We start from the raw sequence: 18832 nt of genomic DNA, 5'->3' as shown, positions 1-18832 counted from the left end.
GGCTCAGTGGTTGAGCCTGGACCTATGAACCAGGAGGTCATAGTTCCATTCCCAGTCCGGGTACATACCCAGGTTGCAGGCTCAATCCCCAGTGTGGATCCCCACTGTAGGAGGCAGTAGACCAATGATTCTTTTTCATCATTGATGTTTCTATCTCTTTCCCTCTCCCTCTTTCTTGAATGAGTGAATGAATGAATGAATGAATGAGTGGACTGACAAAGTATGATGATCTTGACCAGCAGCTCTCCAGTGCCCCCAGGAAAGGCTGTCTAGGGCCAGGCCCTCCTGAAAGATCTCGGTGGAGACTCTTCCTTGCCTAGTTTTGCCCATGCGGGTGTCCTCAAACCACGGCCCGCGGGCCACATGCGGCCCACCGAGGACATTTATCCGGCCCGCCGGGTGCCGCTGCCTGTCCTGCTTAGCAGTCGACTCGTCCCGGGCCCGCAGAGCGCATAGGAATTTGTTCATAGTTTTTTTTAAACTATAGTCCGGCCCTCCAACGGTCTGAGGGACAGTGAACTGGCCCCCTGTTTAAAAAGTTTGAGGACCCCTGACTCAGGTATGAGCTCCCTACTTAGGAAGGTGGTGGATCACCTTGGCTCCTCCATCATAGGATTGCCCTCCTCAAGCTCCAGATCCTCACATCCATTTCTCTGTCTATCCATCACTAACACTTCTCTTGGGAGAACTTTATGATTACATTTCTTTTAAATGTATGATTATCCTCATTGTACAGACAAGAAACTAGGCTTAGAGAGTTTATGTGATTTTCCCAAGGCATAACACCCTGAGGAGTGGTCGGGATTCGAACCTGTGCCTTGGCTATTAAATTACTTCCAGAGTGGTGTGCCTTTGGCTTATCCCGGGGAGCTGGTAGCCAAGTTCTTTAGCACCAGCCAAGTTCTAGATTCCCCTCGATTCCTCAACATTGTCCTCTAGTGGAAAACGTCCTTGAAAAACTCTTAACAGAGTCTTTTTGAGCCTCGGTCGCACCCGTCCTTCGCGCATCAGCCGGAAGTAGCGGGCAGTTGGCCGGAAGTGGGGCTGTGAGGGCCAGGTGTACTAGGAGGAGTCGCCGTGCTGCCGCACTCCGCGGGATCTGTGATGTGTAATTGTGCTGGCCGGGCCCAGGTGAGTGGCGGCGGCTGGGTAGAAGGTCGCACCGGCCTCTCCGTGCAAACCTGGTCCGTGGCCCGCGCCTCCTGGCCGGCCCAGGGCCCGCGCGCGCAGAGGCCGTGCCTCTCTGCACTTCTCCGTCGGTGTGACGGGCGCTTCTCACAGGCCCGGCTCTAGAGAGAACCTTGGCGACCCCAACCGCTCCGGAGTTCTGTGACCTTGCGAGCGGCTTACCCGAACCTGTATTTTTCAGCTGTGAGCCAGAGATAATAACAGTAATTGTCTCACAGACCTGTGGTGAGAGTGTAACGAGATGCACCTCATCACACTTCAGTGTGCGTGCCGATCACTTAGGGATCTTGAAGATTCCGATTTTGTAGGTCGGGTGGGGCCTGCGATTCGTTTTCTAACCAGCTTCCCTGGTGAGTCTGATGCTGCTGTTCCTCAGGACACACTTTGAGCAGTATTTTGCTTAGTACCTGGGATGGGGTGAGTCTTCAATAAATATCAAACAGTGTTTTGTTGTGCTGTGCGTTTTTTGTTTTGTTTTTTTAAGTTTCTGGTTGCACAAGCCTAACTAAGGATATTATTGATGCCCCACTCCCTTTTTTCTCTCAAGGAGTAAGACAAATGATTATCTTTTCTCTTCATGTACAAACCATGACACAGCTCTTGTGCCCAGGAAGCTTTGGGCCCTGCCTATGTCAGTTAGGAGGTGATACTGCATTGCTCACTCGCTGTAGATCCTCCGACAGTGCTCATCCCGTGGAGCTGGTAGCCAAGTTCTTTAGCACCAGCATAGTTCATGTTTTATGCTTTAGTAATGTGTTGCTGCTGTAATATGAATGCATGTTTTCCGTACTCCGGGCACACTTTGAGTAGTTATAACAGCTACCTTTCCAGAACTAGATTCTGCAACTCACTGCTCTGAATGGCGCTGGGATGAATTTACTACAGATAGAACAAAATGAAACCTGAACCGGGGCCCCGGGGCTGGGAAGGAGACCCCCCAGACCCGGGGTTGGGTGGCTGCGGACTTGGCCCCTTTCCCAGGGGGGACGAGGGTCGACTCCCTCCTCCCCTCTCCCCTTTTTTCCTAAAAACAAAACCCTGAAGACTCAGTGCCATATATAGTACAACTGAGAAAGTGAGGCCTCTGTCAATTACACAGGTCTAACTTGTCAGTTTGGCTTTCTTCCCAATTCATTGGCTTACTTTTCTTTCTCTTACTTTTGTTTTGGATTTATTTTTCTATTCCCCAATACGGCCTTGTCATTCATCATGTAAGTAAGTCAACTTCGATATTAAAGAATTTTGAAGTTCCCCCTTCACTTGCCTGAAATACTGTATTGTGCAGCCTTGCAAATTTAGGAAAACCGATTTAAAATCAAGTGTGTGATAGGTACTGGGACCATTTATTTGGGAATTTTTCCACATAACTGGGTACAGCTACTTCTCTCTACCTGCATGGGTTTTGTCATTTCTCTATTAGTCCCATTCAGATGGGCTGAGAGAACATGAGTTTCTGCTTTTTGTTACAGTCAGAGATTTTTTAACGATGCGTCTTATCAGACCCTTTCAGAGCGATGGCTCTAACAGAATTATCTGTGAGGCCTTGCCAGACTATATCTACCCAGACCCTTCTTGTCAGTCTGATAGAGAAAAAGTAGAGGTTTAGAAGGGGAGGAGAAGGCTAAAAGAGTTTCACAGATTATTGTGATGTGCTGTTTTCTCACCCATAAGCATGGAACCTAGAATGAAGTAGAGGGGATACCAGGGGTGGGCAAACTTTTTGACTCGAGGGCCACAATGGGTTCTTAAACTGGACCGGAGGGCCAGAACAAAAGCATGGATGGAGTGTTTGTGTGAACTAATATAAATAAAAAGTAAAAGCGGAGGGGAGAGCAAGAGAACCGGATAGAACAGCCGGGTCGTAGTTTGCCCACGGCTGGGATAGGCTGTTAGACTTGATTTTGGTTTGCACTAGTGCTTTACCTTCCTGTAAGCTGTGTTCCTGTGTGGAAATAAGCAGAGAAGCGTCTAACCCAGTTAGCATCTGTACTAACAGCTAGGGGTCCATACTGTCAGCCTCTAAACCCTCACCCTGGGCTAAAAGCTTTGTAAACTGACTAGGAGACTCTAGCACTTAGAAAAAGTTAGCTGTTTTAATTCTTAGGGTTGCCCAATAAATTATTTACTAAGATAAGAATGGGTTTTGAAATATCCATTTATTTGTGGCAATTTTATCAGGATATAAGAGGTTTAAGCCTTTCTAGCAGAAAGATCAGAAATCAGAATTAAGTAATGAGATCTGATAACTGGTAAATTGAAAATGCTGAGGGTGTTATATACTTAATCTACAGTTAGCATGGCTGCCTTCTTCCACCTGGCTCTCTAACTTCTGGACTATAGTTTAAAACGAAGCTATTCGGCCTTGCTCAGACCTGTACCTGGAAAGTAGAAAGGTAAGATTCCTCACTCCTATGAAATCACATGATTCAGGGTGATTTGGGCAGTGCTGTTCAGAACAGCCATGCTCCAGGGGTCTCTGAGGTTCCACTCTGGTTCATAAGAAACCCTAAAGAGGAGGTAGGAAGCAGGGTATACTTGGGACACTTAAATTAGGAAAGGGGCTTTGTGAAATGATGCCACCTATCTTTGAATCTTCATAGAGGCATCAGGAGTTATTTGGCATCTCATGGTGTTCTCAGCTTTCTTATGGATTCTCTGGGAGTCCTTAAGTAAGGAGGAACTAACTCAGCTGTGTTTTCTCTACCTGGGTAACACATCCTTACCTCCTTTTCTCCCCACATTTTGCTTTGTTGGTTCTGTATCTCGTGTTTCTTTTCTTTTCTGCAGTATTTAAGACCCAACTTCCGAAGTGGTTACATTTCATACCTGTATATATAGATACTAGAGGCCCAGTGCACGAAATTCAGAGGGGGAGTCTCTTCAGCCCAGCCTGCACCCTCTCCAATCCGGGACCCCTTGGGGGATGTCTGACTGCTGGTTTAGGCCCTATCCCACAGGGCTCCTAACCGCTTGCCTGCCTGCCTGGTCACCTCTAACTGCCCCCCCCCCCCCCCGCCAGCCTGGTCGCTCCTAACTGCTCCCCCCGCCGGCCTGGTTGCCCCCAACTCCCCTGCCACCACTGGCCTGGTTGCCTCTTACTGCCCCCCCTCCCTGCCGGCTTGGTCGCCCCCAACTGCCCCTCCTTCTGGCCTGGTAGCTGCCAACTGCCCCCCTCCCCTGCCAGCCTGGTCGCCCCTCACAGCCCCCCTGCCGGCCTGGTTGCTCCACGCAGCCTGCTGTTCAGTCGTTTTGGTCGTCCCTCACTAATCCCCCCGCCGGCCTGGTTGCCCCATGCAGCCTGCTGTTCAGTTGTTTGGTCGTTCCCTCACTAATCCCCCCGCCAGCCTGGTCACTCCACTCAGCCTGTTGTTCAGTCATTTGGTCGACCCTCACTACCCCCCCTGCTGGCCTGGTTGCCCCATGCAGCCTGCTTGTTCAGTCATTTGGTCAACCCTCACTAACCCCCCTGCTGGCCTGGTTGCCCCATGTAGCCTGCTTGTTCAGTCATTTGGTCGACCCTCACTAACCCCCCTGCTGGCCTGGTTGCCCCATGCAGCCTGCTTGTTCAGTCATTTGGTCATCCCTCACTAACCCCCCTGCTGGCCTGGTCGCCCCTTGCAGCCTGCTTGTGAGGGTGTGACAGTCAATTTGCATATTACCTCTTTATTATATAGGATGGTGTCTATGCACTTAACACTAAAAGTTCTGTGATGAAAAAGTAAGTAGCTACTGTTTGTTATTTGCAGTTTGGCTCTGCATGCCTCTAAGATTATTTTGTTATAATTTCGGCCCATTCCGTGGGCATCCATAAAGAAATTCTAGAGACAGTAAAAAGTGCTTGCACTGGGAATAACTTTTCAACATTTTCCTTGAATATTGTTACTTTCTCTGTTCATTGATTATCTTCTTGATGAATACCTTAATCTCCTGTTAGCACATGCATTTCGTAAATTTAAATTTTGTCAGTTATACATGGATATGGTTTACACAGTCAAATAGTTTTATAGAGCTTATAACACTAAATAGTAATTTCCTCTTCTCTCCCTTTATTTTTGTTTCCTAGAGGCACTTTCAACTGTGTGTCAGTTTCTTTCTTTCTTTTTTTTTTAATATATTTTATTGATTTTTTACAGAGAGGAAGGGAGAGGGATAGAGAGTTAGAAACATCAATGAGAGAGAAACATCGATCAGCTGCCTTCTGCACACCCCCTACTGGGGATGTGCCCGCAACCAAGGTACATGCCCTTGACCAGAATTGAACCTGGGACCTTTCAGTCCGCAGGCCGACGCTCTATCCACTGAGCCAAACCAGTTAGGGCTGTGTGTCAGTTTCTTTGGGCATTTATTGGTATACTAGAGGCCCGGTCACAAAATTCGTGCACGGGAGGGGGGGCATCCCTCAGCCTGACCTGCACCCTCTCCAATCTGGGAGCCCTTGGAGGATGTCCAGTTTAGGCCCGGTCCCTGTGTTCTCACAGTCTGGGACCTCTGGCTCCTAACTGCTCACCTGCCTGCCTGCCCTAACCACTCTGCATGCCTGCCTGATCCCCCTAACTGCCCTCCCCTGCCGGCCTGATCCCCCTAACTGTCCTCTCCTGCCAGTCTGGTCACCCCTAACTGCTCTCCCCTGCTGGCCTGGTCACCCCTATTCACTTTTTTTTTAATCTTATCCCTTTCACACATAGTTATATTTGACTTCCTTATTGGCTTCTCCCTGTCACACAGTTTTTCTCTCTCCTTCATGTAACATTTTTTTCCTACTGACTCATCATTTATAAACTTTTCTTTCCTCATTTCCTACTTCTGTTCCATCACCCTTCTTCCCATCTTTCTCCTACCTTCCCTCCCTCCCCACATTCCTTCTTTCCTTTATCTTTACCCCTTTCCTTCCTCCTTTTCCTTCCTTCCACCTTAATTTTTTTCTTCACTTCCTCCTTGGACCTGCTTTGCTCCCTCCCCCATTTCTTCCTTCTTCCCATTCTCCTTTTAAGCTCTACTGGCTCCCCTTTAAAACTTTTCTTCCCTCCCTCTTTTTCTCTCATCCACATTCTTCTCTACTTACTTCCACTGTTTTAATATCTATCTACCTGCCTAATTATTCACTATCATTTATCTTTTTTCTTTTCTGACTCCTACTTTTAAAATCTGTCCCCAGTACACAACTATACTTGATTTTCATTATAGCTCCTACAGTTCACTCACACATCCTCTTTCCTTCTTTAACTCTGCTCTCTACTGACTCCTTTATAAAGTTCTTCCCTCCCTCCTTCCCTTCTTAAAGCTCCCATTGCTGGGGGGGGGGGGGGCGTTAACCCCCAGCCCAGGGCTCAGCCCTGGCCAGGTGTTCGCCGCCCCCCTTTCCCGGCCTCCCTGCCGCTGTCCTGCTCCCATCCCCTGCCCGGGACACCCGGCCCAGCAAGGGTGGCTGAGGCCCACGCGGTCTGGGCGCTGCTTCTGCGAAGCAGGAGCGACTCCACCCAGAAGGCCTTGGATGGTCCTCTACTCCTTCCTGGACTCGTGGGCGCCTCCCCGCCAACGGCCGCCACCGCCCTCCTCCTGTGTCTGGGTGGGGCTCCCCGCCAGGCGCACCTGCTCTGCTCCCCTGCAGTCACCACCCCCTTCCGTGTGCAGTTTCCTTCCCTTTTCCATTCCTGCGTCTTTTTCTTGTTCCCTTTCTATATTTCTGTTTCTCCTCTCGGCCTGTCTGCATGCAGGCCTGTCTTCCTCTCCCTCTCCTTTCTTTTTTTTTTTTTTAAATATATTTTATTGATTTTTTTTACAGAGAGGAAGGGAGAGGGATAGAGAGTTAGAAATATCGATGAGAGAGAAACATTGATCAGTTGCCTCCTGCACACACCCTACTGGGGATGTGCCTGCAATCAAGGTACATGCCCTTGACTGGAATTGAACCTGGGGCCCTTCAGTCCGCAGGCCGACGCTCTATCCACTGAGCCAAACCGGTTAGGGCTCCCTCTCTTTCTTATCCCCTCCTATCATATTGTATCCTACCTTGGGCCTTGCAGCTGCCTGAGCAGAGGGCGGGGATGCAGCCTGCTGATCCCGTCATGTTGTGATGCTGTAATGGAAAAATTTGCATATTCCTCTATTATTAGATTAGATTTCTTTTTTTTTTTTTTTAATATATTTTATTGATTTTTTACAGAGAGGAAGGGAGAGGGATAGAGAGTTAGAAACATCGATGAGAGAGAAACATCGATCAGCTGCCTCCTGCACACCCCCTACTGGGGATGTGCTCGCAACCAAGGTACATGCCCTTGACTGGAATCGAACCCGGGACCCTTCAGTCTGCAGGCCGACGCTCTATCCACTGAGCCAAACCGGTTTCGGCTAGATTAGATTTCTTAATAACATATTTGTGTTGCTTTTTTTTATTTCTAGGATATCAAATCAATAGCTATAAAAATATTTTGACCTCTTTATTGAGGCTCTAGGTTTCTTGTATCATTATCCACTTTCCCTAATCATCTTCACCTCCCTTTATCTTCTGAATATAGTTTGCTCATATTTCTTCTTTAATATATTTTTATTGATTTCAGAGAGGAAGGGAGAGGGAGAGATCGAAACATTAATTATGAGAGAGAATCATTGATTGCCTGCCTCCTGCACACCCCCCACTGGGGACTGAGCTCGAATTCTGGGCATGTGCCCTCGGCCAGAATTGAACCTGGGACCCTTCAGTCCATAGGCTGACGGTCTATCCACTGAGCCAAACCAGCCAGGGCTAGTTTGCTCATATTTTTTTAAAAAATTTATTGATTGATTTGAGAGAGAGAGAGAAATTGATTTGTTCCACTTATTTCTACATTCATTGGTTTATTCTTTTTTTTTTTTTTTTTTGGTTGTTTTTTTTTTAATCCTCACCCGAGGATATATATTTTTTTTAATAGGCAAGGTTTTTTTTTTAATTTTTATTTTAATAAATCTTTATTCAGATTATTACAATTGTTTCTCCTTTTCCCCACATAACTCCCCTCCACCCAGTTCCCACCCCACCTTCTGCCCTTACCTCCCCCCCACTGTCCTCATCCATAGGTGTATGATTTTTGTCCAGTCTCTTCATGAACCCCCCATAACTCTTTCCCCCTGAGAATTATCAGTCCACTCCCTTTCTATGCCCCTGATTCTATTATATTCACCAGATTATTCTGTTCCTCAGGTTTTTAATTCACTTGATTTTTAGGTTCACTTGTTCATAGATATGTATTTGTTGTTCATAATTTTTCTCTTTACTTTTTTCTTCCTCTTCTTTAAGAATACCTTTCAGCATTTCATATAATACTGGTTTGGTGGTGATGAACTCCTTCAGCTTTTTCTTATCTGTGAAGCTCTTTATCTGCCCTTCAATTCTGAATGATAGCTTTGCTGGGTAGAGTAATCTTGGTTGTAGGTTCTTGCTATTCATCACATTGAAAATTTCTTGCCACTCCCGTCTGGCCTGCATAGTTTCTGTTGAGAAATCAGCTGACAGTCGTATGGGTGCTCCATTGTAGATAACTAACTGTTTTTCTCTTGCTGCTTTTAATATTCTCTCTTTGTCTTTTGCTCTTGGCATTTTAATTATGATGTGTCTTGGTGTGGTCCTCTTTGGATTCCTCTTGTTTGGGGTTCTGTGCGCTTCCTGGTATTGTAAGTCTATTTCTTTCACCAGGTGGGGGAAGTTTTCTGTCATTATTTCTTTAAATAGGTTTTCAGTATCTTGCTCTCTCTCTTCTTCTGGCACCCCCATAATTCGGATGTTGGTATGCTTGAAGTTGTCCCAAAGGCTTCTTACACTATCTTCAACTTTTTGGGTGTGTTTTTTTTTTGCTTTTTGCTTTTTCGGTTGAGTGTTTTTTGCTTCTTTGTATTTCAATTCTTTGACTTGATTTTTGTGTTCCTCTAGTCTGTTTTTGGGTCTCTGTATAATATTTTTTATTTCAGTCAGTGTATGTTTAATTTCTAGTTGGTCCTTTTTCATATCTTCGAGGGTCTCGTTATATTTATCGGCCTTTTCTAGGATATTCTTGAAAAGCCTTATAACCGTGGTTTTGAATTCTATATCCAGTCATTTATTTTCCTCCATTTCTTTCGTTTGTGATCTGATTCTTTGACGCCACATTTTCACTGCTTCCCTGAGTTGGTAAGGTAGATTTGTGTGCTAGGTTTCCAATATGGCCCAGTGGGTCTGCCTCCCCAGTTAACCTGAGGTGGACACTCTTGGTGCACCCCTTTGTGGACTGTGCGTACAGCCTTGTAGTAATTAAGTCTTGATTGTTGTTGGTATCACTGGGAAGAATTGACCTCCAGGCCAGTTGGCTGTAAGGATCAGCTGTGTCTATGCTGGGAGAAGTTCGATGCTGGAGACAGCGTTATAGGATTAGACTTGCCAAATTGCAATAGCCTCTGTGCTCAGCTTGGATGGGGTGGAGTCTCAGTCTTGGCTTCCTGTCAGCCTTGCCCTTGCGCGCACGTGCGCGCCTTCAGACCTCTGCCTTCCCCGGCTCCTGAGTCTTCGCCCGAGAGTCCAGACTCCCCCCACAAGAGCGTGGGTCCCAGGGGCTCGCCTGGAACTCGGGTTCACTGCAGTCAGAACTGGGGCTCAGTGCAGTCAGGACTGACTCCCTTCCACTAGGGAAAGCCTGTGGCAACCTCCGCAGCCTTTGTGCGCACTGGCATGCGCGCGCCTTCAGACTTCTGCCTTCCCCAGCTCCACGCGCGTGCCTTCAGACTTCTGCCTTCCCCAGATCCCGAGTCTCCGCCCGAGAGTCCAGACTCCCCCCACAAGAGCGTGGGTCCCCAGGGGCTCTCCCGGAACTGGGGTTCAGTGCAGTCAGAACTGGGGTTCAGTGCGGTCGGGGTTTCCTTCCCCCTTCCGCCAGAGAAAGTCAGCCAGGCTCTCAGCCGCCCTTCCTCTCTGCGCGCACAAAGACCCTTTGCCGTACCTCCAATTCTCTGTGAGCTTTTCTCTTTCCTTCTAGTTGTAGAATTTTCACTCAGCCAGCTTTCCTGTGGTTCTGGATGGTGTCCGTTCTGTCTTTTAGTCGTAGTTTTGAAATTGTTGTGCGAGGCAGCAGTTTAGGTGCTTACCTATGCTGCCATCTTGGTTTCTCCCCCCGAGGATATTTTTTCCATTGACTTTTTTGAAAAATATTTTTATTGATTTCAGAGAGGAAGGGAGAGGGAGAAGGAGAGATAGAAACATGAATGAGAACCATTGATCGGCTGCCTCCTGCATGCCCCACACTGGGGATGAGCCTGCAACCCAGGCATGTGCCCTGACCTGGAATCGAACCGTGACCTTCTAGTTCAGGGGTCCTCAAACTTTTTAAACAGGGTGCCAGTTCACTGTTCCTCAGACCGTTGGAGGGCCGGACTATAGTTTAAAAAAAAAAACTATGAACAAATTGCTATGCACACTGCGGGCCCGGGACAAGTTGGCTGCTAAGCAGGACAGGCAGCGGCACCCGGCAGGCCGGATAAATGTCCTTGGTGGGCCGCATGTGGCCCGCGGGCCGTAGTTTGAGGACGCCTGTTCTAGTTCATAGGTTGACACCACTGAGCCACGCTGGCTGGGCCATTGACTTTTTTAGGGAGAATGGAAAGGGGAGAGGGGGGAAAGAGAGAAACATCAATGTGAGAGAGACACATCGATTTGTTGCTTTCCTTACGTGCCCTGACTAGGGCCGGGTATGAAACCTGCAATCCAGGTACATGACCTTGACCAGAAATCAAACCCTTGACCTTTTGGTCCACAGAACAATGCTCCCTGAGCAACACCAGCCAGGGCAATGGTTGATTCTTACATGTACCCTGACTGGAGATCAAACCAGCAATCAGTTTAATCAGGAAGACACTCTAACCAACTGAGCTACTTGGCCAGGACCAGTTTACTCATAATTTTTGATTAGGTTGATATTCAAGGTTTATATTTATAAGATTATGTAAATATTATTTACAGTTGAGCAGGGAATATACTATAACATTTTTTTATCTTGTACAACTTTTTTGTTTTCCTGGAGTTAATTTTTGTTATTGTTAATTCGTTTGGTTTTCTGTCTCCCTTACCCCAGGTGTCACTTAGAAGTATAAATCTGCTTTCCCCAGTAATAACCGTCTCCTCCAGCATGAACTGCTTACTCTTTATGTCTGCTCACAGCTCTAGTCCTAGAATCTTTTTTCTTTCTTCTTTTTAAATCTTGCCTGAGGATATTTTTTACTGATTTTTAGAGAGAGTGGAAGAGAGAGGAAAAGACAGAGAAATATCGATGTAGTGGTTGCCTCCTGCATCCACCCAGACTGGGGCCCGGCCAGGGGAAGAGTCTGCAACCAAGGTACATGCCCTTGACTGGAATCGAACCCAGGACCCTTTAGTCCTCAGGTCAACGCTCTATCCACTGAGCCAAACCGGTTAGGGCGTCCTGGAATCTTTTTTCATCTTTATCCTGGGGTTTTCCTTTGCTTCTCTCCTATGCTGAACTCTAAATTCTGGATCCCATATCTCTCTTTCCAACTTTCAGGTCTTCAAATGTGACCTCTTTGCTTTGCTACTGGGGACATCTTGTAAACCCTCACCTTTATATAGATTTCCCTCTTTGAGGTCTTTGCTCTTTTTGTGAGTAGTATAAACTAACCATAGTGATAGTTAGGATCCCAGACCATTAGGTGGGTGGGGCTTTTGACCTCATCAGGCTCGATTTAATCCTCTAGCTCTCTGGCATCCTAGAGATTGTTCAGTGTCTTCCCTACTTCCCTGTCTGCAATCTGACTCCTCTCTTGTCTCTCCAGTATACCAGCAGTGTTAGTTTGGGAATGAATCAGACTATCCTTGATGTCAAACCCGCTGTGTAACCTTTGGCAGGTTTCTTAATCTTGTGAAGTCCTCTTTTCCTCATCAACAATAGGGAGATGTAAAACCTACCTTACAGAAATATTATAAGGATTGGAGTCAATGCAGATAAAATAGCTCATAAAATGCTTGGCACAGAGGAAGCCCTAAGAAAAGTGTGGCTCTTGTTTTTTCCATATGGGGACTTTGCTTGCATTTTTACAAATGAAAAAAGTGTCACATTAACTCAAAACATGGGATATACACCAGTCAGACATTGATGTTCTAGGAAATGATTCTTGTTACTTTGAAGACCATGCATAGTAATTTTATTAAGTATTGTTAGGTAGTATTAATTGAAGTAATTCAAATGCACTTTTAAAATTATGATTTATAAAGGTATTAGTTAAGTTAACCCATATATTCTTCTGTATTATCATTTTTAACCCCCCCCAAAATGGGGAAAAAAGTTAATTTAGCAAAGATATTACAAAGTCTCTCTCAGAAAGAAGCAATGTATTTTAGGTGATGGCACTCATTTGTGTTCTATTTGTTCCACTGATATTTGTATGTACTTTTTTATGTACTGTGTATGTACTGTGATGCCTGCTACACAGTTATTCTGTTAACCAGCCTCCTCCTTCTGGATGAACATTTATTTTTTGTTTTTTGTTTTTTAATAGTTTTTTGTTTAGATAACACAGCTATTTTTGTAAAAAAAATTTTTGTCTTTTTTTTTTTTTTAGTTATTTCTTCAGATCTACTTTTTCTAAGATGAGATGAAGGACTACAGATATGAATAGTTTATGACTTTAGTTGCACATTGTGTTGGACTAAATTTACATTCCAGGGTCCAAAACAGGTCCCTTTTTTAAAAATATATTTTATATTGATTTTAGACAGGAAGGGAGATGGGGAGAGAGATGGAATCATCGATGATAAGAGAGAATCATTGATAGGCTGCCTCCTGCATGCCCCACACTGGAGATAGAGCCCACAACCTGGGCATGTGCCCTGACTGGGAATCGAACCATGACCTCCTGGTTCACAGGTCAACGCTCAACCATTGAGCCATGCTGGCTGGGCCAAAACAGATCTTCTTAAAAGCCCTGTTCTGTCAACTGGAGAGTCCCATTACTTGCTTTCTCTTTTGTTTCCACCATGCCTGTGCTGCAGTATTAATTGAGATTCCTAGTGACTGTTTTGAGGCATAAATCGTCAATTATCATCTAAATATTAAAGGAAAATATAAAATTTAAGTATTATTTTCCTAATGTTTTCTAATTTTAAAAAAGTTGGCCACATGCATTTGTAGGAATAAACTTTATGTAAAGGGAAAAATAGTAAATATCTTATGCTTTGTAGGGCATATATTTTCTGCCACAATTGCTCAATTTTGCTCTGATAGAGAAAAAGTAGTTATCAACAATAATGAATGGCTTTTGCTATGTTCAGATGATAATACTTTACTTACAAAAACAGGTGGAGGGCTAGATTTGAGCCATAGTTTGCTGATACCTGGTCTATGGCATCTGAACCCATAGATTGAAACTTGGTGTGCAGAATGGGTCCACAGGCCACAGAAGAGAACCAAATGTATAATGATTTCATGTGAAATAATTTTGCTCTGGTTCACAAAGAAATTGGAAGCACACATTCCTGCCATCCAGAGAAGCCTTTCTAGCTGAGTTACGTGAACAAAGCCACTAAACTGCCCTGTGAGCTCTGGAAGGAGGCTGATGGGAGGTGGGGAGGCATTTCAGAAAGTCATTCTGCTTCCCTCAGAACCCTCAAGGGATTTTCTGCAACACCGGCCCTGTCTGGTCCATATTTTGGCAGCTCAGGGCTCCCTGGATTTTGCTTGTCAGGCTTTAGCATTTCTTAAGTGGAAGGAAAGACAGTAAGCATTTAGAGAAAGCAAGAGTTGCCCAGCTGGTGTGGCTCAGTGGTTGAGTATCAACCCATGAACCAGGAGGTCACGGTTTGATTCCCGGTCAGGGCACATGCCAGGTGGGGGTGTGCAGGAGGCACCTGATCAATAATTCTCTCTCATCATTGATGTTTCTGTCTCTCCCTCTTCCTTCCTCTCTAAAATCAATAAAAATATATTTTTAAAAAAGTTTTGTACTTTGGGAATAGGGAGGGTTATTTTGAGTATAATTAATTAAACTTTATACCAAAACCTCTTTTTACTTTTGGTATTAGCATAGCAGCTTTTACCAACTTTTTTATTCTCTACGTGGGTCTTTTATTCATTGATATCACAGAAATGGAATAGGTTGCTCACTTTTGTTCCCAGTTGTTATTTTTTTAATTTTTAGAAATTAATACTCACCCAAGGATAAATTTCCATTGATTTTTAGAGAGAATGAAAGAGAAGGAGAGAGACAGAGAGAGAAACATCAGTGTGATTGGTTGCCTTCCACATGGGCCCCAGTCAGGCCAGGACTAAGCCTGCAACTGAGGTTAGTACCCTTGACTGGAATTGAACCTGGGACCGACCCTTCAGTTTGCAGTCCAACACTCTTTCACTGAGCCAAACCAGTTAGGGCTCCAGTTTTCTTTTTGAAAATCAGCTTTCCTTCCTGTTGGAAGTTAGCAGAACAACTAACTTCTCTGACCCATCACTACATTTACCATAAAAGAAGTCTAGAGGTCAGAGGAAGTACAGAAGGAAATCTGGACTGAGCAGCATTCTGGAGAACTGCCTAATAGTACCCTGGTTTTGAGGTTTTCTTGTGTCTTTATGCAAGTCACAGAGTTTATTCTTGATGTATGCTGTCTTGTGGTTTGGGCATTCACTAGTGTTGTATTTAAGTGGACAGCAAAGTTTTAGCCCATTTTGTATAATGTGTAAATGTTGGTATTGTGATAGGTGGAAGCCACTTATTCTTCATCTATCCTTTTTTCAGTATCTGGCACCAATTCTGGCCCAGTCATTTGAGATCCATGACTCTTGTGATATGCCGAAGATTTCCAGGCAATTTCTGTGGAACGCCTCCCTGTCCAGCTCTAATCAAGCACCATATAAACAAGAAATTGCCCGGTCAGACCTGTGAGGACTGTGTTCTGACTGCCAAAACGATCAATATTGACACCAGAATGGCAGCCACTTTTAAGTTATTAAAACCGTTAGGATATCGAGCGTTTTGCAATCCTTTTGCCTACAGTGCAACCCAAAGTGTGGCATATTGGAATGTGGGAAGCTACACACGGCACAGGGGACAGGACCCTCCAGAACACAGTAATCTCTGCCATTCTGCCAAAAAAGTTGAGAACATTTGTAGCACCTCCTCTTCTCAGAGGATCCTGACAACCAGCAGTGCCCTCCTGGGTTTGGAATTCAGCAGGGCTTCTGCCTCTAAAGCCAGCACGTTGAAACTGGGCTCACCTAGGGCCATGAAAGTTGATGAAGAGGATATAGAAGTTTTTGATTCCTTTGAAGACCCCCGAGTTTTCCTACAGCTAAGACCAGAGTACCAGCTTCACAGCTATAACAAATCTAAACCTTGTCAGCCCCTATCTGTTTCAGAAGGTGAACTAATTTTGCACAAAGTCACAGTTTATCAAGATAATCTCCAGCCTCAAATCATTGCCGATTATTTCTGTAAGCTGAGCTCTGTGCCTGCAGAACAACATCCTGTTTTGCTGTCTAGTGCCAAATTTGCATTACTCTGCCAGCTGAGTGTGAAAAACATACAGCTCTTTGATACCCTAGATCTGATCAATATTTTAAAAGCGTTTGTCAGTTTAGGAATCCCTCATTCCCACGCAATGCTAGATGTGTATGAAACCAGATTTTGCCATAAAGTATGGGATATGAGTCTGGATCAACTACTCGTGGTTGCTGATCTCTGGCGATACTTGGGCCGCAAAGTACCTCGGTTTTTAAAAATATTTTTTAGTTATCTCAATTTGCACTGGAAAGACCTATCCTTGTCTCAGCTGATTCATCTGATTTATATTATAGGTGAAAGTCGTCAGGTACCCCAGGACCTAATGCAAAAACTGGAATCATTGATCCTCAAGTATATAGATTTTATCAATATAGAGGAGGCTGGTGCAATCTGTTTGGGGTTCTTTAAATCAAGTAGTAGTCTCTCAGAACTTGTCATGCGAAAAATTGGAGACTTGGTGTGTGCTGATATGCAGCACCTGAGTAGTTATGCCTTAGTAAACATTCTTAAAATGTTCCGTTTCACTCATGTGGATCATGTAAATTTCATGAAGCAATTTGCGCAGATTGCTCCTCAGCGAATTCCTTCCCTGGGAGTTCAGGGTGTCATGCACTTGACTCTTGCCTGCTCTGCCTTACGCTTCCTAGATGAAGGGGTAATGAATGCTGTGGCTGCTTCTTTGCCTCCTAGAGTATCATACTGTCGAAGTAAAGATGTTGCCAAGTTTCTGTGGTCATTTGGAACTCTGAATTATAAGCCACCCAATGCAGAAGAGTTTTATTCTAGCCTGATAAATGAGATTCACAGAAAGATGCCTGAGTTCAACCATTACCCAGAACACCTGCTCACTTGCCTGCTGGGCCTGGCATTTTCTGAGTACTTTCCAGTAGAGCTCATCAGTTTTGCTTTGAGTCCAGGATTTGTCAGGTTAGCTCGGGAGAGAACTAAGTTTGAACTCACTAAGGAGCTGTATACCCTTGATGGTTCAGTTGGCATTGAGTGTCCAGATTACAGAGGCAACCGTCTTAGTTCTCACCTTCAGCAAGAGGGGTCAGAAATACTGTGGAATGCAGCTAGGAAGGATATGTGCTCAAAACCTGAATTCCTAGAAGCTCTGTTTTTACTTGAGACCATGTTGGGTGGGCCCCAGTACATTAAGCACCATATGATTTTGCCCCATACCCGATCTTCTGACTTAGAGATCCAGCTTGATGTTAATATGAAGCCGTTGCCATTTAACAGAGAAGCCATACCCTCTGAAGATTTACTAGCCAAATTAAGGCTCAAGCATGTGGGAATCAGTCTTACAGATGATTTGATGAATCAGTTACTAAAGGGGAAATCAGGAAGGCATTTCCAGGGGGAAATTGAGTCAGAGACTGGGCAACAGCCCATGGAATTAGAGAAGAAAGCAGCCATGCCCTCGGAGGCCTCTCTTTACAATGTGGAAGACAGATTGGGGGCTATGGAGATGGTTGGACAATGCCCGCCAGCCTGCATGCAGGCCCCACAAGTGAAGCTGGCTATTCAGTTGACAAACAAGAACCAGTATTGCTATGGTTCCAGAGATCTGCTTGGACTGCACAATATGAAGAGGCGGCAGCTGAATCGGCTTGGGTACCGTGTGGTAGAGTTATCCCACTGGGAATGGCTCCCACTACTGAAACGAACTCGCTTTGAAAAGCTGGCGTTTCTCCATGAGAAAGTGTTCACCTCTGCTCTCTGAAGGACCTTTGGGCATTTCTGCTTATAAATGCTGTAGATATACACTGTACCAGGTATTGTGAAACAGTTATAAAAGCTAGAATGTAGGTTTGTAATAAAATTATCTATTGAGGAGACCTAATTGTGTTCTTGTCTATGGCAGATTGAAGGTAGTATATGTTATTGTGGATTAATTATAACCTAATTTGTGCAGGTAAATAACAAACATCTTAAAATGTCCTATTTTCAATTTCTCATTTTTCTGTCTCTGTTTACCAGGCTTATCTCATAGTTATTTTGAATTTTTAGGATAAAAGTATAGTCAGACATTATCTAAAGCCAATTTTTAAAAATTTGATGTGGCTCAGTTGGTGGAGCATCATTCCATGCACCTAGAGGCCACTGGTTCAATTCCCGATCAGGGCACATGCCTTGGTTGCTGGCTTGATTCCCAGTAGTGGGTGTTCGGGAGTAAGCCAATTGATGGTTCTCTCTCATTGATGTTTTGCTCTTTCCCTCCCCCTCTCTAAAACCAATAAAAACGTTTAAAAAATAATAAATAATAATAAGAATTGGTTTTTATAACTTTGCTATAAAATAAGAATCTATATATATGCCAAAACTGGTTTGGCTCAGTGGATAGAGCGTCAGCCTGCAGACTGAAAGGTCCCAGGTTCGATTCCGGTCAAGGGCACGTAACTTGGTTGCGGGCACATCCCCAGTAGGAGGTGTGCAAGAGGCAGCTGATCGATATTTCTCTCTCATTGATGTTTCTAACTCTCTATCCCTCTTCCTTTCTGTAAAAAATCAATAATATATATATATATATATAAAGAATCTCTATATATAAAACCCTAATATGCAAATAGACCAAATGGCAGAACAACTGAACAACTGGTCGCTATGATGTATGCTGACCACAAGGGGGCGTGTGTGGAACATGGTGGGCGTCAGCTGCGGCGGGATGGTGGAGCAGGTGAGCGGGGGTGCCAGACCAAGATGGGGCACTGGTCGCTGTCATCGGGGTGAGCCTCCAGTGGTTACTGAAAATTCTTTGCTCCCATGTGCCGTGGTCCCATCGGGTGCTCACACCTGCTGCCAGTGCCAGCCCCGCTTGCACCCACTGCTGGCGCTGGAGCCACCACTCACACCTGCTGCTGGTGTCCGGCGCCAGCCCTGATCACTCAGCGCCATCAGCAGGTAGGAGTGGCGGCTGCCGGCCCTGATTGCACCTCAGAGCTTCACCTTCCTCTGCTCCTGAGGGGTGGTCGGGACTGGCAGTCGCCTTTCGCACCTGCTGCCTGCGATGGCCCTGCTCGCACCTGCTGCTGGTGCCGGCCCTGCTCACAGCCGGTGCTGGAGCAGCCACTCGCACCCGATCACCTCCCCCTGTTCCTGAGGGGCAATCGGGGCAGCAGCTGCCGCTCGCATCCACTGA

The 18832-nt window shown here is 45.4% G+C and overlaps 2 protein-coding genes across 6 annotated transcripts in view; both read left to right on the top strand.

Moving 5' to 3' along the window:
- The first annotated feature begins 1030 nt into the window (after nucleotides 1–1030).
- UBOX5 (U-box domain containing 5) overlaps nucleotides 1031–18832 on the top strand; it is a 49371-nt gene continuing 31569 nt past the window's right edge. For 2 of the 3 annotated variants that reach the window (XM_080683700.1, XM_080683698.1), the window contains exon 1: nucleotides 1031–1131. The gene's annotated coding sequence lies outside the window, so the exon portion shown is untranslated. Of the gene's footprint in view, nucleotides 1132–3479; nucleotides 3582–18832 lie in introns of all 3 variants that reach the window. The other variant, XM_080683699.1, reaches the window with a different exon arrangement.
- On the top strand, nucleotides 1039–17935 carry FASTKD5 (FAST kinase domains 5). Of its 3 annotated transcripts, XM_080683696.1 has the most exons (3): nucleotides 1102–1131; nucleotides 3480–3581; nucleotides 14926–17935. In XM_080683696.1, exon 3 carries the CDS (start codon nucleotides 14963–14965, stop codon nucleotides 17414–17416), a length of 2454 nt encoding a protein of 817 aa, XP_080539822.1. In that variant the 5' UTR covers nucleotides 1102–1131; nucleotides 3480–3581; nucleotides 14926–14962; the 3' UTR covers nucleotides 17417–17935. The 3 variants fall into 3 exon arrangements, with proteins under 3 accessions (XP_080539821.1, XP_080539822.1, XP_080539823.1); XM_080683695.1 differs by lacking the exon at nucleotides 3480–3581 and having other exon boundaries at nucleotides 1039–1131; XM_080683697.1 differs by lacking the exons at nucleotides 1102–1131; nucleotides 3480–3581 and having other exon boundaries at nucleotides 14994–17935.

Source organism: Plecotus auritus (genome assembly GCF_963455305.1).
Source record: "Plecotus auritus genome assembly, chromosome: 8".
In the NCBI taxonomy this organism is placed as follows: Eukaryota; Metazoa; Chordata; class Mammalia; order Chiroptera; family Vespertilionidae; genus Plecotus; species Plecotus auritus.
Note: the sequence above shows the minus strand (reverse complement) of the source record. Positions and strands in the feature narration are given on the sequence as shown.